Genomic DNA, 18,804 nt, shown 5'->3' with positions numbered 1-18,804 from the left:
TGGGATGATCCAAAGGTTGATCACATTTCGAAACGGTTCCTCCCGGGTTTTTTTGTCGTGCAATGCACTTGCAGTAACGGGAAACGAAAAGGGACAATATAGGAAGTAAGTACTCGTCAGAGAAATGCATTTCTATGTACAAAAGGCGCGTGCAGGTAGTATAGGTTGACGGTTGCTTAAGAGATGCCTCGCTGACGCTTTTCTCTCGTTAATGAATTCCTCTTTATGCGAACGAGTAATTGGTACCTCGCATTATTCTCAATCAGCGCTACTGTCCTCGCTTACTGCGAGGAGACAAAGAGAAACAAAGACAGAGAGATAGGGTGAGAGGATATATAGAAAAAGAGAGTGAGAGAGAAAGAGAGAGAGAGAAAGAGAGAGAAAGAGAGAGAAGATGCGCAGGAAAACCGCAGCGAAAAGTGCATCAGCATGGAGCTTTGCTGATTTACAAGGAGTCGTTGGGCGAGGAAGGGCATTAATATTCGTGACGGAATATTAAACCACGAGCGTCAATGGGCGAGCTTCAAAGGGATTTTACTGGGCATCGAGAGAGAAGCGAGAACCGAAGCGTGAGAGGAAGAGGAAGAAAGAGAGATAGAGAGAAGACGAAGGGTGGTAAATAAGGGAGATAAAGATAGACGTTCCTATCAAGATTATGAGATTCTCGTTAAGTGTCACGTGTAAAGAGTTCTTTCATATATCGTATTATAATACCTATGTCGCTTATATACCTGTCTCTCGACGTTTATAAAATATCTTCGAGATAAAAGATAAAAGTTATATCGTGATTTTCTAACTTAAACACGTATGAAAGTACGTAACTGTTCTGCTTTATATCCTTTTTTCCTTCGTTTATTTCTTTTTTCTTTTTCCTTTTTATTATCATGACCAATAATTTATGTCAGAATTTTCATTACTTTATATCTGAATGAACGTAAGATCAATATTATATTTTTCTTATTAACAACTCCGAGATAATTCGAGTAATTGAACTGTCCCTTATTTAAAACATTTTTTCGAATTATAAATAATAAAAAATTATCATCATCCGATCTAATATAGATATCGTAAATAATATAATCGCGTATATGTTTATGTGAAGATATAAATAAAAAAGTTTCCATCTTATTGGTTTTATCGAGAACGCGAAAGCTTCGATTTGTTAGTTATCTTCCTTTATCGTAACAAACGAACGAACGAAGACGAGTAGACGAGATGATGAGAGCAAAGCAAAGTGAAGCAAAAGCAAAGGCAACGTCTTTGTGAGTCACATCGTCAACGAAGTACAACATCGTGCGATCGGCGTGAAACCGACTGAGGATAGAAGGCACGTACTACGTAGGGTGGACGGAGACAAGATGGAAAATTGGTTGCTCACCGAAAACAGGATAACGGTGGTGTAGTCCTGTTACTAGAACGCGAAGGATACGACGTGAGTGAGAGGAGGATGGATGAACTTGGGATAGAAGACGAAGTTTAATGTGTATGAGGGAGATAGAAAGAGAGAAAGAGGGGAAGAGAGAGAAGCTGAAATTCTACGGCAAGCAATAGCATCGGGACATAATCGATTTGCAGTGAACTCATCCGTAATTCGGCTCGTGTTCGGTGTGACTAGAAAGACTGTCTCTCTCTCTCTCTCTCTCTCTCTCTCTCTCTTTCTCTTTTGCAGGCAAGCACGCAACGCGACGGCAAAGGCGCCAGCGGAGCGAGAAATTACTCATCGTTCTGATTGAGGTTAATTAATTAGATAATTAAGTCTCTCCCCGCAGAGCGAGCCAAGAGATCACGGAGCGAGCTACGATGCGAGAGAACGGATGTCCTCCCCTCTCTTTCTCTCTCTCTCTCTCTCTCTTTCTTTCTCTCTCTCTCTTCCTCTGTCTTCTTTCTAAAACATTAATGCTCTTTTATCTTGTAAGAAAGAGAGAAAAAATGAAAAAGAAAAATCAAACAAAACCCTTGTTCTTCTTATCTCGTTAATTCCATTTTCAATAACTCAACGATCTTTCAACGTATATAATATTTACGTAGATACATATTTTACAGAAAGAAAGAGAGAAAGAGATCGTATAAAATTCGACGGGTTAGCGTATTTTCGAATATCTCTAGCTATCTATCTGTATGGATTAAAATCAATTGGAACTTTCAAAGCGATAAAGGAACCCAAAGAAATATGGGATATTATTTAAGCGCTGTTCGGTGAAATGCACCGAACTACGAGATAAGCGATTTTGGGTCAGCGATAAGGAAAACTACATATCGGCGATTTCCTTCTTGAATCACGGACGGTGAGTTTACGAGCGGGACGAAAAAGGTTTTGGGATTACGATGGAAGAGAGAACGAGAGGAACAAAGAACGCAGAGAGAAAGAGAGAGAGAGAGAGAAAGATAGATAGAAAGAAAGAGAGAAAGAGAGAAAAGGAAAGCAGTCGTTATTTTTCTGAAAGAAATCCTGAACGAACAGAATGGAACTGATTTTTGCTCGATAGACAAGGATACTCTCGATAATCCTTGTCCATCTCTTTCTTCCTCTTTCTATCTGAAACACACAAAGCCCGACAATTTCACCCTACGAAACACAACGCTATGAGTATCTCTCTCTTTCTCTCTCTTTCTATATCTCTGTCTCTGTCTCTGTCTCAGCCCTCGCCTTTCCACCCTCCGATATGTAACTGACGTTTTTGACGCGTCAAGTGGTGGGTCTCTCTTTGCTCCTGTCTCCGTCCTCGCCATTCCAATGGGATGCGTTATCGGCTACTGTTTTACATAAACATTTCTCTTACCGAGGGTTGGTTGGCCATCAACGAAGAAGAATAAGTAAAGCCGGTCGTCGCACTGTTTGGAAGTTGGATATATGTATACCTACACCTTTACATATACCAACTGAGAAGGAGATATACATAACTATGAAAGGAGGGAGAACATAGGACTGAGATTCCTCTAAGTGATCTCGAGTGTTTTCGCAGTTGATTCGTCGCGACTACACTTCGAATCCACTCCCTTTTCCTCTGTCCTCGCACCGTTCCAACCCCTTCCCTTACGCTCTCTCTCTCTCTCTCTCTCTCTCTCTCTCTCTCTCTCTATCTTTTATAACGGGCAGAGCTTTTTAAGCTCGGTTTAATCCAAGCCTCAGGCCTCATTTTGCCTAACTTCCTATTTAGTTAGCCTACCCTTGCTCCTTCCGAGCTGGGAACCGGCAAGTGGCTTCGTTTGAACCGATCGAATATATCTTCTCTCTCTTTTTCTCTTTTTCTTACTATCTCTTCCTTGCTTATATATCTACGGTTTGCCTTTCATGTGCTAATCCCCGTTTATTTAATCGAATGCTAATAATAAACGTCGACGAATCGCCGGAGCTCTTCTCGCGTGGAAAACTTCAGCCTGGATTAGCCTCCGAGCTCGTTCGAAAGGACACGCTAAAGGGGGATGATGGTGGACTAATATATATATATGTATGTATGTGTATATATATATATATTCGACGAAGTATGCCACCTTGTTTGCCTAATGGCTCGTTTCAAGACTTTTAATATCTCCTCGACCGAGACTTTACACCCCACGTGTGTATCGCATTACTCGTTCGCTATATCTCTTCTGTTTATTCTAAAGCAAAGGGTCTCGTTTTTCTCTATTCGTATTTTAAGTTTGAACGATTTCACGTTATATCGTAAAATATTATTAGAAGTAAATATAGAAATTTTCATTGAAAGAATTTATGTATATTAGTACGATAAGATTTATGTTTATCTCTCCGTTTTATTATATCTTAATTTATTAATTAATTACTTATTCATTTCATAATGAATTAAAACCATGATGTTTTTTAATTATTTATATGTATATATAATTAATAAATAAATAAATAAATAAAATAAATATATATATATCAGTATATAGATCTAAATAAATTTACTAGTTTATTTTGTTTTCTTTTTCCAACGATAATAATAAATTCATAAAGTAATTTCAAATGATACAACTATAAAGTTCGTCGGGTTGACTAGGATAATTGGAATCTTCATAAATTATACGCGAATAACTTTACGAGGATACGATAATAAAACGCAGTCCGAGTCTTCTCGATTTCGAATAACTCGCACGAGTACTTTGATTAATGGGCCGTGATAATAATAAGGTAATAATTTACAAATCCCACTGCGTGTTACGTAGCAGCGGCGATTTTACTCGATGTTATCAACACGACGGCTTTCTTCTTATCATTCTCGTTATCGATGTGACTCTCGTCCCGTCTCGACCTCCATTATTGCGTTATACGACGATCGATAATCGCGATTGCAATATTAATTCGACTGGCAATAATTTTGAATTAAAAAATTGACTTTTTAACCTTTAACATTTGATACTGGTTTCCGAAAACATTTTGACGTAGGCAAAATTTGTTATTCGATTAATTTTACTTTGAACAAGTTTTAATAATATATTATTTTATACAGAGAAATATTATTCATTCGATAATACTTTCTTATTTATGTATTGATTTATTATTATCGTCTTCTTAATAGTTATTTTTTAATGTATTAGATATTTATTATATTATATACTATATATATATATATATATATATATATATATATATCGATATTATATTGTTACTATGAATATTGTCAATTTACCTTTAATTGCATGGAAGATCGATTGTTTATTATCGATAAGAGGTCAGAAAAAAGACGTCGAGGATCGTCGAAATTTTTGTCCTTTCAATCGTAAAGAAGTTTCTATCTTCTCGATTTATCTAATTCTCAATTTTTTTTTCCTTTCCCGCTGATGGATCACCTCGTTGAAGATGTTTTCACAAAGACCGTTGGCGCAATTAGTGAGATCCTATCCGATTTTGAGACACGTTGATATTTACGATCGACAGGTAACCTCTTTCCATGAGAAAATAATTTGATAAAACAAAAAGGAAAGAAAAAAGAGGAAAAAAAATGAAAAAAGAAAGAGACGAACCAAATATAATTTCGTTTGTTTTTTTAGTCTTTCATACGTGCCTATATTCTAGACAATGTCATCATTTGCATATTCATGTACGTCTTGCTTTACACCGCACTTTGGTATGCTAATAAAGTAAGACATTGTTTTTATAATTAACATAACACTCGCAACTTACATAATATGTTCTTCATTTAAATCTAATAATAGAAAATGAAATTAAAATGGAATTAGAGTATCATTTATTATGATATTGTCGTTATTAAAAATATTATTATTATTATTATTATTATTATTATTATTATTATTATTATTATTATTATTATTATCTTGCTTGAAAGGTAATTAAGAGAATCAAAAAATCCAACGAAGATCTTTCGGCCATTCTCAAAGAGAATCAAATGGTACGAATATTTAATTGTAATAAAATTATACACGCTAGATTTTATATAAATTGATCGATATTAGAAACTGGATGATCTCATTACGTTGAAGAAAAAGAAGGCCGAATATGAGGAAATTATAGTGAAGGCGGTTGGTGATATGTATTTAAAAAATGATTATTATTATTATTATTATTATTAATATAAAAACTTTTGCAGAAGGGTACACAAAAGGTAACCGTTGAACAACTGGAGAGCGAAGTAAGAAATATTCTTAAGAAATTTACTAAAGAAAATGATTATATTATATCAAATAAATAAGATACAAATATTTTAATAATATCTCTGTCGTAAGATGAAGAAGCTCAGCACGGAATTATTGGCCGCCACGTATAAGATGAACGAGTTAGAGAAAGTCGTCGAAAAAGTAATTGAAACTAAGCTCGTACAGCGATCGTTATTAAATCTCAGATGATTTTCAGTGCGAGCGCACGCAGAGATGCTGCATTCTGTCGACTGACGTCGGAATTCGAGAAATTGAAAATGGCGAAGAAGACGAAGCAACGGGTGAACCATTCGGGAGAATCAAAGTTAATAAAAATTCCATTCTCTTACGATCCTCGTAAGAATTTTAATACACGTTTGTGATGTGAATATTTTCTTTTCTTTTCATTTCTATTTTTCATTAAGATCCTCGAACCGTCTTTCCCACCACCCATGCCACCCGAACCCCCACCTAGAAAGTATGGGATCTTTGCTAGTCGACCGTTCAGTGGACAAACTCCTACAATCGCAGTCGCAGCGCAAAACAAAATCGGATTCAAATAACAGTGGCTTCTTCGATGAAGTTTATTCGTCAACAAATTCGTCTCAACGTTCTCACTCACATAGTAATTTATTAAAAAAAAAGAAAAAGAAATCAATGTAATCATTTGCATTTTCCAATGCTATATAATCGTGGTAAAACAGAAAAGAAAAGTTAAAAATACGTCCGCTTGGAGAAATTTATCGGGAATGAATTTAGAAATAGAAATTGATGGAATTAAATTTATTGACAAACCGCAGATCTGTCTGTAAATCTAAAAAGAGAATACCGTGGTTCTTAAATTACTTTGTTTCGTCTTTCTTTAAAGTTAATTAGAAACTTATCAGAAAGAAGGCCAAATGTTAATAGTACGTTTCTATGTATGTATGTATATATGTACTAATAGCCTACTCGTACATGTATATATATATGTGGATTCTAAAAGACTGAAATCAAACGATCTTTTTCCTTGTTGTCATTCGATGCACGACAAGTCTTGTATGTAGGTCAAAATAGAAAATAAACCGTTGTGTTTATAACACCAAACTCGATCCGTCGCGCGTTTCGTTTCGTTTCGTTTCAAATTATTATAACCTGATTCGTCTAATTTTCTATCCACGAACAAGCAAGTAAGTAGGTATAAATTCTTTGAGTCGAGAGTTCACCATAGCTTTTCTGCTTTCTTGATTTCCAGCTGATAGACGGGTGTCCACCCAACATGCCGATCTACGGGATATGGAAAAAAGAAATCGTCATAGACGTCCTAGACGTCGTCTATATCGTCGTCTTAATCGTCCTCTTAGTCGTCGTTATCGTCGTCTTTATCATGGAAAATCATTCTCATTGAAATGCAACCCCACGATTTGTAACATGTATGAAATTTCCCCAACATACTTCGAGAATCTCACACCATTTACGAGATCTCTCTTAGAAATTGGATGGAAATTTGTTAATTCTATGTAACTTTCTAAATAATCAAAATATATTTTTAAAAAATTTTTTATCCTTAATACAATATTTACTTGTTACTCTTTCTTAAAAATCGTCAATTAATTATTTAATTGCGTGATATATCGCTAATTAATTAATTAATTAATTCTATTCTAACGTATGATTCTTAACGGGAAATGTCTGATCAAATTAATCAAAGAAAATTAGAAATTCTTTTTAATGAATATATCCATTGATTTTATTTCTTTTTGGTTCTGGTAAGATTATTTCTACTGAAAATTGTATCCATTAGAATTAAATTAATTAAGCGTACGTGCATTTTTGTGGATGAATACTTTGAGTAATCATGGTATCTTAACACGATCACGAGATACACTAATTATACTCGTATCATTTTTCCTACAAAACAATATTCTCTCGTATGTTTTATTATGCATAAAGATATTCATAAGTTTACATAATTCTGACACGCGTCAAACATTTTTTTCGTATCATTGAAAATTATTTTGTATTGTTGTTTAAGAGTTCCGATGTTTTTACTTCCGCTATGAATTAAATTATTATATACAATACAGTCAAATATGTATGTACACGTGTAAAAATTATGCCTATATATTATTTTTTTAACTATATTATATATATATATAAAATATTTAAAGATGCTAACAACGTTATGTTTAATATTAATTACATGATATGAAATAATAAAAAATAATTACTATGAAAATAAAGATCTATTTGTTAATGAAATTTAAAAATTATATTCAAACTTTGTTAAATTTGTCATAGTAAGAGTACATTGATCATAAAGTTAAATCTTTAAAATATTCTTTCAATAAACGATCGTGTATTTGATAAGTAAATAGTGCTAGTCGTATCATCAGTTGACTTTACGTAAATCGCTGAATTATTGAAAAATTTGTTAACCAAGCAAGTTGTAAGTCCATGGACAATAGTTGAACGACTTGTGCCACTCGTTTAAAAAATAAAAGGAATTATCAATGAAGAAAAAAAAGAAAAATGAAAAGAACTCTGATACGCCTAAGAAATTTCACTTAGATCAACATAAATTTCATCAAATTTCGTCGCTTCGATACAATATATTAACGGAACTGAATATATGTCTATTTTATACATTCTTAATCGTTCAAAACTAAAAGAAACTAGTCCCGTATTATTCAAGGTAAACCACTTCAATATTATCCTTTTTATTCTTTTAAATAACTATAAAGAATAAATTATAAAATCAAAAGAACTTGTTTTCAAGAATAATCTATATGAAAAGTTCTTATATCTTCTTATTATTATATCAAAATTCCATTGATATTTAACATATATATATATATATAAATTTTTAAAGGATTTATATTTTTTATTTGAAATAATTTAAATTTAAAACAAACAACAAAGAAAGAAACAAAGAATAGAAAAAAATCCAATCTAGAAACGCAATATTAATAATAATATTAAATTTAATAATTTCTTTTATTTTTCTTTAAACAACGAATTTAGAAGTCTAATATTAAATTAATTTGATATTTCTGTCTCAGCTGTTGGGTTATATATTTATATGCTCGACTCGTGATGATAATAATAGTTTATTTTTTGGATACTTGCCCAAAAAAACGTAGACATTGCAAGAGAGATGGGTGCATACTTAAATGCACATGCATATGTACATACATACATACATACATACGTACATACATACATACATATATATATATATATATATATATATATATATATATATTTATATAAACGACTATAGAGTGAAATGGTGGAGCCGCAGAACTGCAACAGGAGGCGAACGATCGAATCGCGTAGACTCGCGGGCGAGTGTCCAACTTTCACTGACAACTCGTTAGGTTCATAGCCGTGGTTTCGAATCATTCACAGTCATTCCGTGACTTCGGTAGATCGTGGTAACGCCGGTACTCTCCGTTGATTTCTCCCTCGTTAATCCATGAGAATTTTCTTTTCGTAATTATCTTATTCACTTGTTTCTTTTATTTATTTATTTTTTTTTTGTTCTTTTTTCTTGCTTTTTCTTTATTCCGATTTTTTTTATTTTGTTTTATTTTTATTCTGTTTCTTTTTTATTTCTGCTTTTTGTTTTTTTTTCAATTAAAACAATAATCCTGGCAGTGACAAAATATTTTCAACGAAATTTTCTTAACAAAGAAAATCCATTGGATATACGACTTCCATACGGCAATCGTTGTTTATGCTCGTATGCAAAATCGTAAATTTTCCATTCATTGTCAATAAATTATTCATTGTCGGGATGTACATTTATACATATATACATATATGTATAAGTTCATACCTGCATACATGCATATGTATGTACATACGTAAAATATACACAAGTGTATACACATTACGAACGTCTTATCGAGAAATTGGAATTTGTATTTAATCGACAATAACGATCGTAAATGTGAATTCTTACTTCTTTGATAGACTATCGACGCAGTAAGAGTTATTCGAAATTCGTGAGTTTAAATAATAATCTCGATCGATTGTGAAAAGTGTGATAGATCAAGTGATCGTTTCTTCTTTTCCAGTGTTATTTTTCGACGATATAAAAGAAAAGAGAAAAAAAGACTGTGCATTTATCGTTAACATTGATCTTTGAAATAGAAGAATCTTTTTCGTCAAAAAGAGAAAAAGAGAGAAATAAATTATCGTATTTTGGAAGCACCGTATAAGTGGTTCGAAAGAAAGTGGTAATTTAAAGGAGAGTGAGAGTTTTAGTTCACTCTCGAGGTCAGTCTCTTCTTCCTTGTCTTCTCGTTCGCATACTCGACAGAATATATACTTACTTCGAACTTACTCTCGCTAAGGTATTGTTTTACGGCTCGTACATCTCGAATAACACAGTTACACATCGTCGAACGTACACGTGGGTGCATACAATACGTACATATATAAAAGTCCGCGCGTGTTGAAGAAAAGAAAAAAAGAAAAAAAAAAAAGAGAAGAAAGAAAAAATGGGTTAAGGTTTCTCGTTCATTTGCGTTATGCAAAAATCACGTACGTGAGAGTTCGAACATAGTTGTATTTTCGATAAAAGTTTCAAATTAGACTTCGGCTTATTTAAAAGAAAGAATTTAATGAGTAATACGCACGTGAAAACAAAGGAAACATACTAATTTTATTAATTTTGCAACTAAATTGTCTCGTTTTATTTCTCGTTCGAAACAGTAAAACTTTTAGGGATCGAAAAGTTTTGAAAGAGTTCGATTTTATTTTTTGTAATATTTTTTTCATTTTCGTTCAGTTTTGTTATCTTTTTATTCATCGTTTATTCATTCGTCCTTTTCGTGTCCTTTTTTGTTTAGCTATTTATGTTTTTTTCCTTCTTCTTCTTAACGAACAAAAATCAATATGGTTTTTGACGCGAGCACGATACGGCTAGTAATACTCTTAGGTGTGACTTTATATCTACATGCCGGAGACTACAGTACCGTTATACCTTCGATATTTGCCAAAAACGTGGAGAAGAATGATACAAATCCTAATAAAGGACCAATTGGTCCACCCATAAAAGGATCTAAAGAAATATTAACAATTGACTCTACAACGAAAAAAGAAAGCGAGAAAGACAATGGTAAGTAAGGATGAAACGTTGCATATTTATTTTAATCAACAAATTTTCACACGTTCGATAATTTCGTAAGTCATGTAAATGCCATCGAAACGTCTTCGGCATACATAACCAACCACATAAATAATCATGAACGTTGATTGATTCTAAAATAAGAAGAATCTTCGCGAAGACATAGTTAGATTTCTCGCAAGTAAATTTCCGAAGATATTTCGTTCGACAATTTTTTTTTTTATTTCTTTTTTTAATAAATATAATCTTTCGTAAATATGAATTGTCTTCTTAAACGTGATTAATTCTAACGAGATATCTAATGTACCTCTATGTTCACGTACTAACGAATATTAATTATTATTCAAAGATACTTTCGTTAAGTCCATAAAAATCTTCATTATTAATTTTCTTTCGACGTGTAAATATGTTTGTACGTTTGAACTGAATTAAATTAAATTGCGTAGACTGATCGGATAGTTTTAACAAATTCGATTTCATATTTTTCAATCCAATGCAGGATTATGCCTCACCCAGATCCAGACTACTTATTTACCTGGCACTTGCTATTTAATCGCTCCTGTGAGTCTCAATGCACGCGGATACTCGTTTTACCGACGAAGAAAATGTTATTCGAAAGTCGAGCATGGTGAAACGTGCTGAGACTGAATCTTAGTAACCAATGTTATAAAAGTGTGTGCGTAAGGCATAAATGAGATCTAACTAAAAGTAAGACGAGATCGAATTTCAATATGCTATCTGATTTTATGAAAGTAATAACTAGAATGTTCGACGTTTTCTTTTTTTTCTTCGTTTAATAAATTAATTAAATGGTTCATATAGGTATTATTCTAATAATTTCGAAAGATACCGCATTGTATTTCTATTTTTTTTAGAAATTAACAATCAATGATCCTTGTATATAAGAAAAATTATTTTCAACCTACTTTCTATCGTACATACACACACACACGTATTTATATATTTATAATATAGACACACACATACACATACTTATTTTATCCGATTCTATTATCGACGATCATAAAATAATATTTTAAACTCACTAACGAAACTATTGTGTTCCATAGATATATACACGTTTTCTCAACTCGATATCCCACTTTCTCTCGTACAATAGATCGATATTCCAAGGTCTATTACTAAGAATATTACAATTTCGTAGAAATGGTTATAGGTAATGAACTCTAATTTTTAGGGATCACACGACGAGCCAAAATGATGACAACAATCAAGACAGCCTGCCTGCCAAAACTTATTTGCGAATTGACGTCTTCTGTTCACCAGGATCAACTGAGCGAGATGGAACGTTCGCTGTTGACTTTGATCCGGTAAAAATTATCTGATAAATTTCGTTCGATTAATCTTACATTCTATGCAAATCAATTTCATCATTTTGTAATTCGACGGATTTTATTAAGTCGTTTCGATTAAGATCAAAAACGTTAAGTATAAAATTGTATAACATTACGATTTGACGTTTTACAGTTTCACGATTCTTCCTTGTTGAAATCTTGCGTGTTCGTTCACGGTAGATATATATATATATATATGTATGTGTATACGTGTATATATACATTGGTTGACTGAATATCGCGTGCCGTCTGGAAGATCGCTTACCGAGATGTCGTGCGAGCGATATCGAGACTTAGGTATACCTACCTCGCAAGAGTAAAGCCCGAGTTTAATCTCGCGCCCATAATTATTCCGTCTACTACGAGGCAAATGCGAACCCCAGACTTGTGCATTTTCATCATCGGTTATTCTACTATAAAACTACTTTCACGACTTTCGATCGTCCCATCCACCGAGATAAATCACCATAGATATAATCAAAGGAGAGGATAATTTTCACTTTTTCAACCTTATTAATAGCATGTACTTGAATTAAAAGAAAGAATTTTATGCTACCGCGCGATAATTTATTTTGAAAGTCTGACATAAAATAAGCACGGCTATTATTTAATATATTTCGTAAAAGTTTCATATTAAAAATATTTGATCGAATGATTTTTTCATTCTTATTCGTTGAAAGAAAAATCAGTAGAAAATTTAAGCAAAATTTCTTTTTGAAAAATGTCAATATTAAAAATAATACTCCTTAATAAAATTAATATTCCATGTAAAAAATATAGCACTAAATTCTCCTCTATTTTTAATCTAATCATGCAAGTTATTAGATTAATAAATTGATATATAGAAAATTGTTGATACTCGACGTATTTAATTACACATAATAATAATATATATTTAAATAGATATATATACGTTTCCAATAACATTTATTATGTTACGATATATACTTACATACATTTATATACGTATATTTACTATATATATATACATATATATATATCGATATATGTATGGGGAATTGATTCGACCAACAAAAGCCAGGAATCGTAACCTGTAACGACAATTACACGGAAACGATTTTGGAAAAACGAATGATCCTCCTCTCGAGCGAGAATTTGAAATCCAACCAGAGAGAGCTACCAATGAAAATTGGATGGCGTGAGGGCGTATACGCGTTGGACGGCAGCGTAAACGCGTGCGTATTTCGCAATTTTCCTTTTACGATCGTTCCAAGCGGAACTAGCGAAAGCTCACAGTAAACGCAAACGTGTTTGTGTGTGTTAACGCGCGTACACACACCCATATACTCACAGACACATACATTCACATTATTATTCACGGATAACGAAAAAAAGAATTATTCTCGAGTCGAAAGATCCGACCCGTTTTCGACTCGTTTTCAGCTCTCTGATTAAGACCAAATTTATAGATATGTTCAAAAACGAAAGGATCGAAACGTTAACCGAATACGCACGCAAAAAATAACCCGAACGCTGTCAATGAATTTTCAAAAACGTTAGCTTCTCGATCTCTTTTAATTTTCTTTTTTTTTTCTTTTTGTATTTACTTCAACTTTCAACCAACGCCGAGAATTGATATAAAATGTGAAATTATTTTACGAGAAAGAAAGAGAATAAGAAAAGAAGAACTCTCCTCGACTCGATCAAACAAAAATTATTATTAATAATTTTTCGGAGAAATTAATTATCCATAGATATAATGAATGTTTCAATAACGTTTGATTTATTTGTTTAACACCGGACATCGTTTCTCTTAAAAAGAAATTTCACGTAAATTAATTAATCGTAATAAAATGAAGAGCAACCGTAAAATAAAGAGTCGGATGTTTCTCTCTCTCTTTCTCTCCCTCTCTCTTTCTCTTTCTCTCGTATACGTCTTCGAGAAAGAGATATGACGAGAAAGTTGCATTCCTCTTATGTAAGAATCGCCGAAAAACAGAATGTGTTTCTTTCACATGGGTCGCACGACTACATATATCTTGTAATAACGTCGACAAGCACTTTCCTTTTCTCCGATTATCTAATCCATCGACTTTCTCCAGTATTGCCAGAACAAATATACGACATATAATTTACTTCTTCTTTATATTCATCAACGCGCTTCCGAATTTATCGATCCCGACTCTCTTCGGTAAATTTATTTTCTATGGAAAATTTTCTTTAACGAAAGAAAAAAAGAAAAACCGAAAAAGAAAAAGGAAAACCAACTAATTTCACCGATGACGCACGATCTCACAAACGATCGTTTTCTAATCGATCATTTCGTCGTTTATTATCAAACATTCTATCCTATTTAGTTTTTTTTTTGTTACTATTATTATTATCGGTAAGAGCGATCGAGAAATTAATTTTTATCGTAGTCGATTTTAAATCGATCTTTTTTCCTTTCGATCGTATTTAATAAATAATGATTGTAAAACGTGAAAGAAAGTAGAAAGAAAAGGATAGAAAGAAAGAAAAATAGATAGAGAAAAATAGAGGAAGTAATGAACTCGAAGATGTTAACGTTAACGGCGGTATCTTCAAGTACTCGCGATAAAATCTATCCATTTCCAGTAGTCTAGACGTTCTATACGTCGGGATCTTTGATCTTTCAGTCTGTCGATAAAAAATCATTAAATTATTTTCTCTATACATCTCGATAAGATATGACTTACTATATCTAGGATAATAACAAAAATAATCAAAATATATATATATATATATATATATATATATGTATATAAATAATGAAAATTAACTCTTTGTTAAACGAAATATAATTAAAGAAAAAGAGAAGTAAAAACAAAAAGTCCGAAAAGAAAGAAAGATGATAAACAAATATTTTCTAAAAATTACACAACGATCGATACTAACGAAAAATAATATATTCGATTGATCGAGGATCGAACCGTGGAGACTTTCTTTTAATGAAAAAAGTCGAAAGTTGTAATAAAAAAAGAAACAGAAGAAGAAGAAGAAGGAAAAAAGATAAAAAAAGGATTTTAAAATCGTCCAAACGAACGATCATTCTCGGTTAATGCCCTGGAAGGCGTACTTTATATTTACTTTTATGCGTACGTAAACGGCAAGAGGAATAAGAGGAAGAAGAAAAAGCAAAAGAGAAAGAGAAAGTAAAACAGAAAGAGAAAAAAAATGAAAGAAAACAAAAAATAAAACGAAAAAGAGGAATAAGAATGAGAAAGAAAAGCCGATAGGGGGTTGATTTTTATTGGCAGGAATCAAGCTTCGGTTTAAATCGATCAAGATGAGGAGAGAGTCGTAGCTAAAAAGCCGTTTTGCGTTTATTCCTTTATATTCATTCTCTTTTCTTTCCTTTCCTTTCCTCTCTATTTCTTTGGCCTTTTTCACCCTACACTTATAGGCACCATCGTAGAATTCTCATCGGCGAACGAAGAGACTCGAAAAAGGACGATCGTAAAGGATCGCAAGGGTAGTAAGATCTTCTCCTTCTCGTGAGGCCAGGAAGATCGCGTTTTCCTACGCGATCCATGCGTGACGAAACTGCCACTCTTCATTCTTCTTTACCTTCCGCAGCAACTCCACCCCCTACCCCTCATCCTCCTTCCCCTATATCACCCTACCACGATTCTCAAACCCTTCATCTTTCTCTCACGCTTTTCTCTTATGCAAAACGATCTCTTCGCGAAATCGTCGCTCGATCTTTCTCACGATAAATTCCATTTCTCTTTTTCTAACGTTTCCGTTCCCCTTTAACCGTGATTGTCGAATAGAAGGTACACCGTGATTTTATATATCCACCGAAGAGAATTTTTCAAATGTTATTCTTTTCCTTTCTTCTTTCTTCATCTTTTATTTTATTTTATTTTATTTTTTTTCTCTTATTCTTTTCTTTCTTGACTTCTTTTTTCTACTTCTTTTTTTACTCGAAAGATCTCTCGTTAAACGTCGACGCGTAACAAAGAAAAGGTGAAAGTTAGTGTTTAAAGTGGAATCGTAAAAGAATCGTTCGGACGGATTAATTTGATTTTCGGTGAGGATGTAAACGCTTATTTATTTATTTAATTCTTATTTACTTACTTACTTATTTGCGATCTCTCATGCAAATAGATATAGGTGTGTTTTTAGCATATATGTGTCTATATATATGTGTGTGTATGTATGTATATATACATATATAATGTACCTATATAATGTACGGCAAGCTAGGAGAAAGGCTCGAGCGTTAAGTTCCCAACGTTCCTTTTTGCCGGGTGTAACCGGACTTTATAGCGCACATTTACCGCGCACGGCATCGATATCGAAAGTAAAAGGCTACTCGCCTTGTGCCTGTTCTCCTATACGTTATGGGTTCTCAACCATTTTATTATGCACGACCAATATCATTCCGTCGAAAGATTGCCTTGAAATCGTATTGAAGTTCGTTCGAGTGCTATTTAAATTTTTTGATACGTCATTATTTATAAAAAACTTTTCTTATAAAGATATATGATCAATCGCGTGAAAAAATTGTAACCATTGTAACCATTCAATGATTTATCAATTTTGTATCGTATGTAATTATAATACCTTATTAAAATATTTAATTAAACATTTTTCAGGGACACAAGTTTGAGTACGATCGCAGAAGTGCCCTCGAGGTATCATTTCGCTGCGCACATGGGTCAATTAATTTCCGGTGTGGAAGGACAAGGCTGCCATAATTTTTATCCTACTTGTCCTCTACCAAGTGTTAGTGTACTTAACATGATGAAGAAAGTTAGACTACAATGAAAAAAATCAACAGCTTGATATACTTTTTTAATCGATGCTATCCGAAGAATCTCGTGTTGCTGTGAAAGTTTTTTACACTTACGACTGTATCTGTGATATTCTTACGATGAGTTGGGAGAATGTAAACGACGTACGAACGAATGTTACTTTTTTTTTCTTTTTTCTTTTTCTTTCGTTTTTGTGTAAGATAAGATATTAATGAAATTACACGTGTAATTACGAGACAAGTGATCGATGATGGTTCGAAATTTCTTAGATTTTAATGTAATCGAAGAACTACTAATACACCTTATACGATATTACCATTGTAATATTTTTATCATGTAAAACTACGAATATTGTTATCAACTTGATCGTCGACGTTACAACCGTGTTTCGTTCCTGTAAAATATTTTCATCAAAATATTTTTATTTCGTTAATGAGTATTTACGAGACAACCGTAACGAAGATCACGATAGCATACTCGATAAGAATAAATAAAAATCAAATACGATCGTAAAAAATATTTTGTTCTCGTAATACTTGAAAGATTTTTAATTCGTATATCAATTTCGGAGAACTGTAATAAGTACACGAGTACTTATTGTTGACTTATCGTATAATATTTAAGCGAAGCGTATAATATCTACGAGACCAGCCAAAGATGAGATCGATGTAATAGATCTTCTCTTCCGCTTTACAAGTTCATTCATCCCTCTTACACCCTCGCCTCTTCTACAGTTCAATCATCCCTGTTAGTCGTACTCCGGCAATTATTGCGATCATACTCGAAAGATAATTCGCTGTATCGCTTTACCCCCTTTCAACGTCATTATAATCGGCTATTTAATCTGCCTTACGATACGACCGTACAGAGATAACAAGAGAGATCATTCGAGATAGTAATTATTTCCCCCGTAACTCTTTCCGTTAACAATCGATCCTTTATCCTTCAAAATTGAATTATGAAAGACGATTAACATTTTAGCCGGAGATGAATAGAGAATCGTATTGATACGAAATATAATTATTCGAAACTTAATCGATAATATCAAAAATATATATATATATATATAAAATATCTGATATATTAAACGTTATAAAATATGTTTTTATCTGAAGATTATTAAACGAAAATAAAAAGTAAATTTTATTATTGAATTGAATAAAGAAACAAATAAAAAGAAATAGACTAAATAATTATAATAATTATTAATGTATAATAATTAATAATATCTAAAAATATCAACATGATTTTTATATGAATAAAGAAAAAAAAAAAGAATAACCTTGAAGAAATCATTATCGTTAATAAATAAAGACTACATTCCTCACCTATTTTACAAGTCTTAAATGAGTAATATAACTAAAACTATAACTTCCCGCTTAACACTTAACACTTAACATTTATCTTTAATTCTTCTTTTCATATGTTTAATTCGAGTTAGAAAAAAGAGAGGGAGAGAGAGAGAGAGAGAAAGATATCTTATCCAAAGTCGTAGGCAAAGTGTTCGGAAACGTTCGGACACGGTAGCTCTAGCGTGTGCAAAAATAGTCGGTAAGTGCTATCGAAAATTATTAGAATAATTGTCGGCGCCTTTATCGACTTAACTACGATGCCAACTCACGAAACGGACGTTTTGCAATGAGCTGTACGATCGTAAACGTTTTCTGGTGAGATCGTGCCAAGAGTTTCTCTATCTCCTTCTCTCTCTTTCTCTTTGTTTCTTTTGGTTTAGCAGTTTACTTCGACGATATGCTTCGTTCGAGTAAAGCCGACTAAACCACCCCCTCAATTCCTCCATTTTTCTTTTTTCTTCTTACTCTTCCTCCGCTTCTTCTTCTTCTTCTTCTTCTTCTTCTTCTTCTTCTTCTTCTTCTTCTTCTTCTTTAAAAGCAATCCCATCGAGATTCTCGCAAAAATTATCGCAGGATATTCGGTTTATCAGGATCTCCACCTTCATTCTTCCTTCTCCTTTCGTGCCAACTTTCTACTGGTTTAC

General features: G+C 32.8%; 2 protein-coding genes across 11 annotated transcripts; both read left to right on the top strand.

Annotated features, from left to right (window-relative positions):
- Nucleotides 1–4,683: 4,683 nt before the first annotated feature.
- On the top strand, nucleotides 4,684–7,098 carry LOC127066269 (uncharacterized). Of its 6 annotated transcripts, none has more exons than XR_007782328.1 (9): nucleotides 4,684–4,879; nucleotides 4,993–5,082; nucleotides 5,289–5,351; nucleotides 5,416–5,481; nucleotides 5,550–5,591; nucleotides 5,686–5,757; nucleotides 5,813–5,920; nucleotides 6,021–6,220; nucleotides 6,830–6,922. XR_007782328.1 is itself a non-coding variant. In XM_050999772.1 (9 exons), the coding sequence occupies exons 1-9, from the start codon at nucleotides 4,802–4,804 to the stop codon at nucleotides 7,096–7,098; spliced, it is 852 nt and encodes a 283-aa protein (XP_050855729.1). In that variant the 5' UTR covers nucleotides 4,684–4,801. The 6 variants fall into 6 exon arrangements, 5 of the variants coding, with proteins under 5 accessions (XP_050855729.1, XP_050855727.1, XP_050855731.1 ...); XM_050999772.1 differs by having other exon boundaries at nucleotides 5,802–5,920; nucleotides 6,021–6,073; nucleotides 6,830–7,098; XM_050999770.1 differs by having other exon boundaries at nucleotides 5,802–5,920; nucleotides 6,830–7,098.
- Nucleotides 7,099–8,917: 1,819 nt separating this feature from the next.
- Nucleotides 8,918–17,983, top strand: LOC127066275 (uncharacterized). 5 transcript variants are annotated; one of them, XM_050999787.1, is made up of 4 exons: nucleotides 8,918–9,020; nucleotides 9,657–10,702; nucleotides 11,910–12,042; nucleotides 16,650–17,983. In XM_050999787.1, exons 2-4 carry the CDS (start codon nucleotides 10,480–10,482, stop codon nucleotides 16,819–16,821), a joined length of 528 nt encoding a protein of 175 aa, XP_050855744.1. In that variant the 5' UTR covers nucleotides 8,918–9,020; nucleotides 9,657–10,479; the 3' UTR covers nucleotides 16,822–17,983. The 5 variants fall into 5 exon arrangements, with proteins under 5 accessions (XP_050855744.1, XP_050855746.1, XP_050855745.1 ...); XM_050999789.1 differs by having other exon boundaries at nucleotides 8,953–9,858; nucleotides 10,434–10,702; XM_050999788.1 differs by having other exon boundaries at nucleotides 8,953–9,935; nucleotides 10,434–10,702.
- Nucleotides 17,984–18,804: the final 821 nt, after the last annotated feature.

This window comes from Vespula vulgaris, chromosome 9 (assembly GCF_905475345.1).
Source record: "Vespula vulgaris chromosome 9, iyVesVulg1.1, whole genome shotgun sequence".
NCBI lineage: Eukaryota > Metazoa > Arthropoda > Insecta > Hymenoptera > Vespidae > Vespula > Vespula vulgaris.
This window is presented reverse-complemented; position numbering and strand designations above follow the sequence as displayed.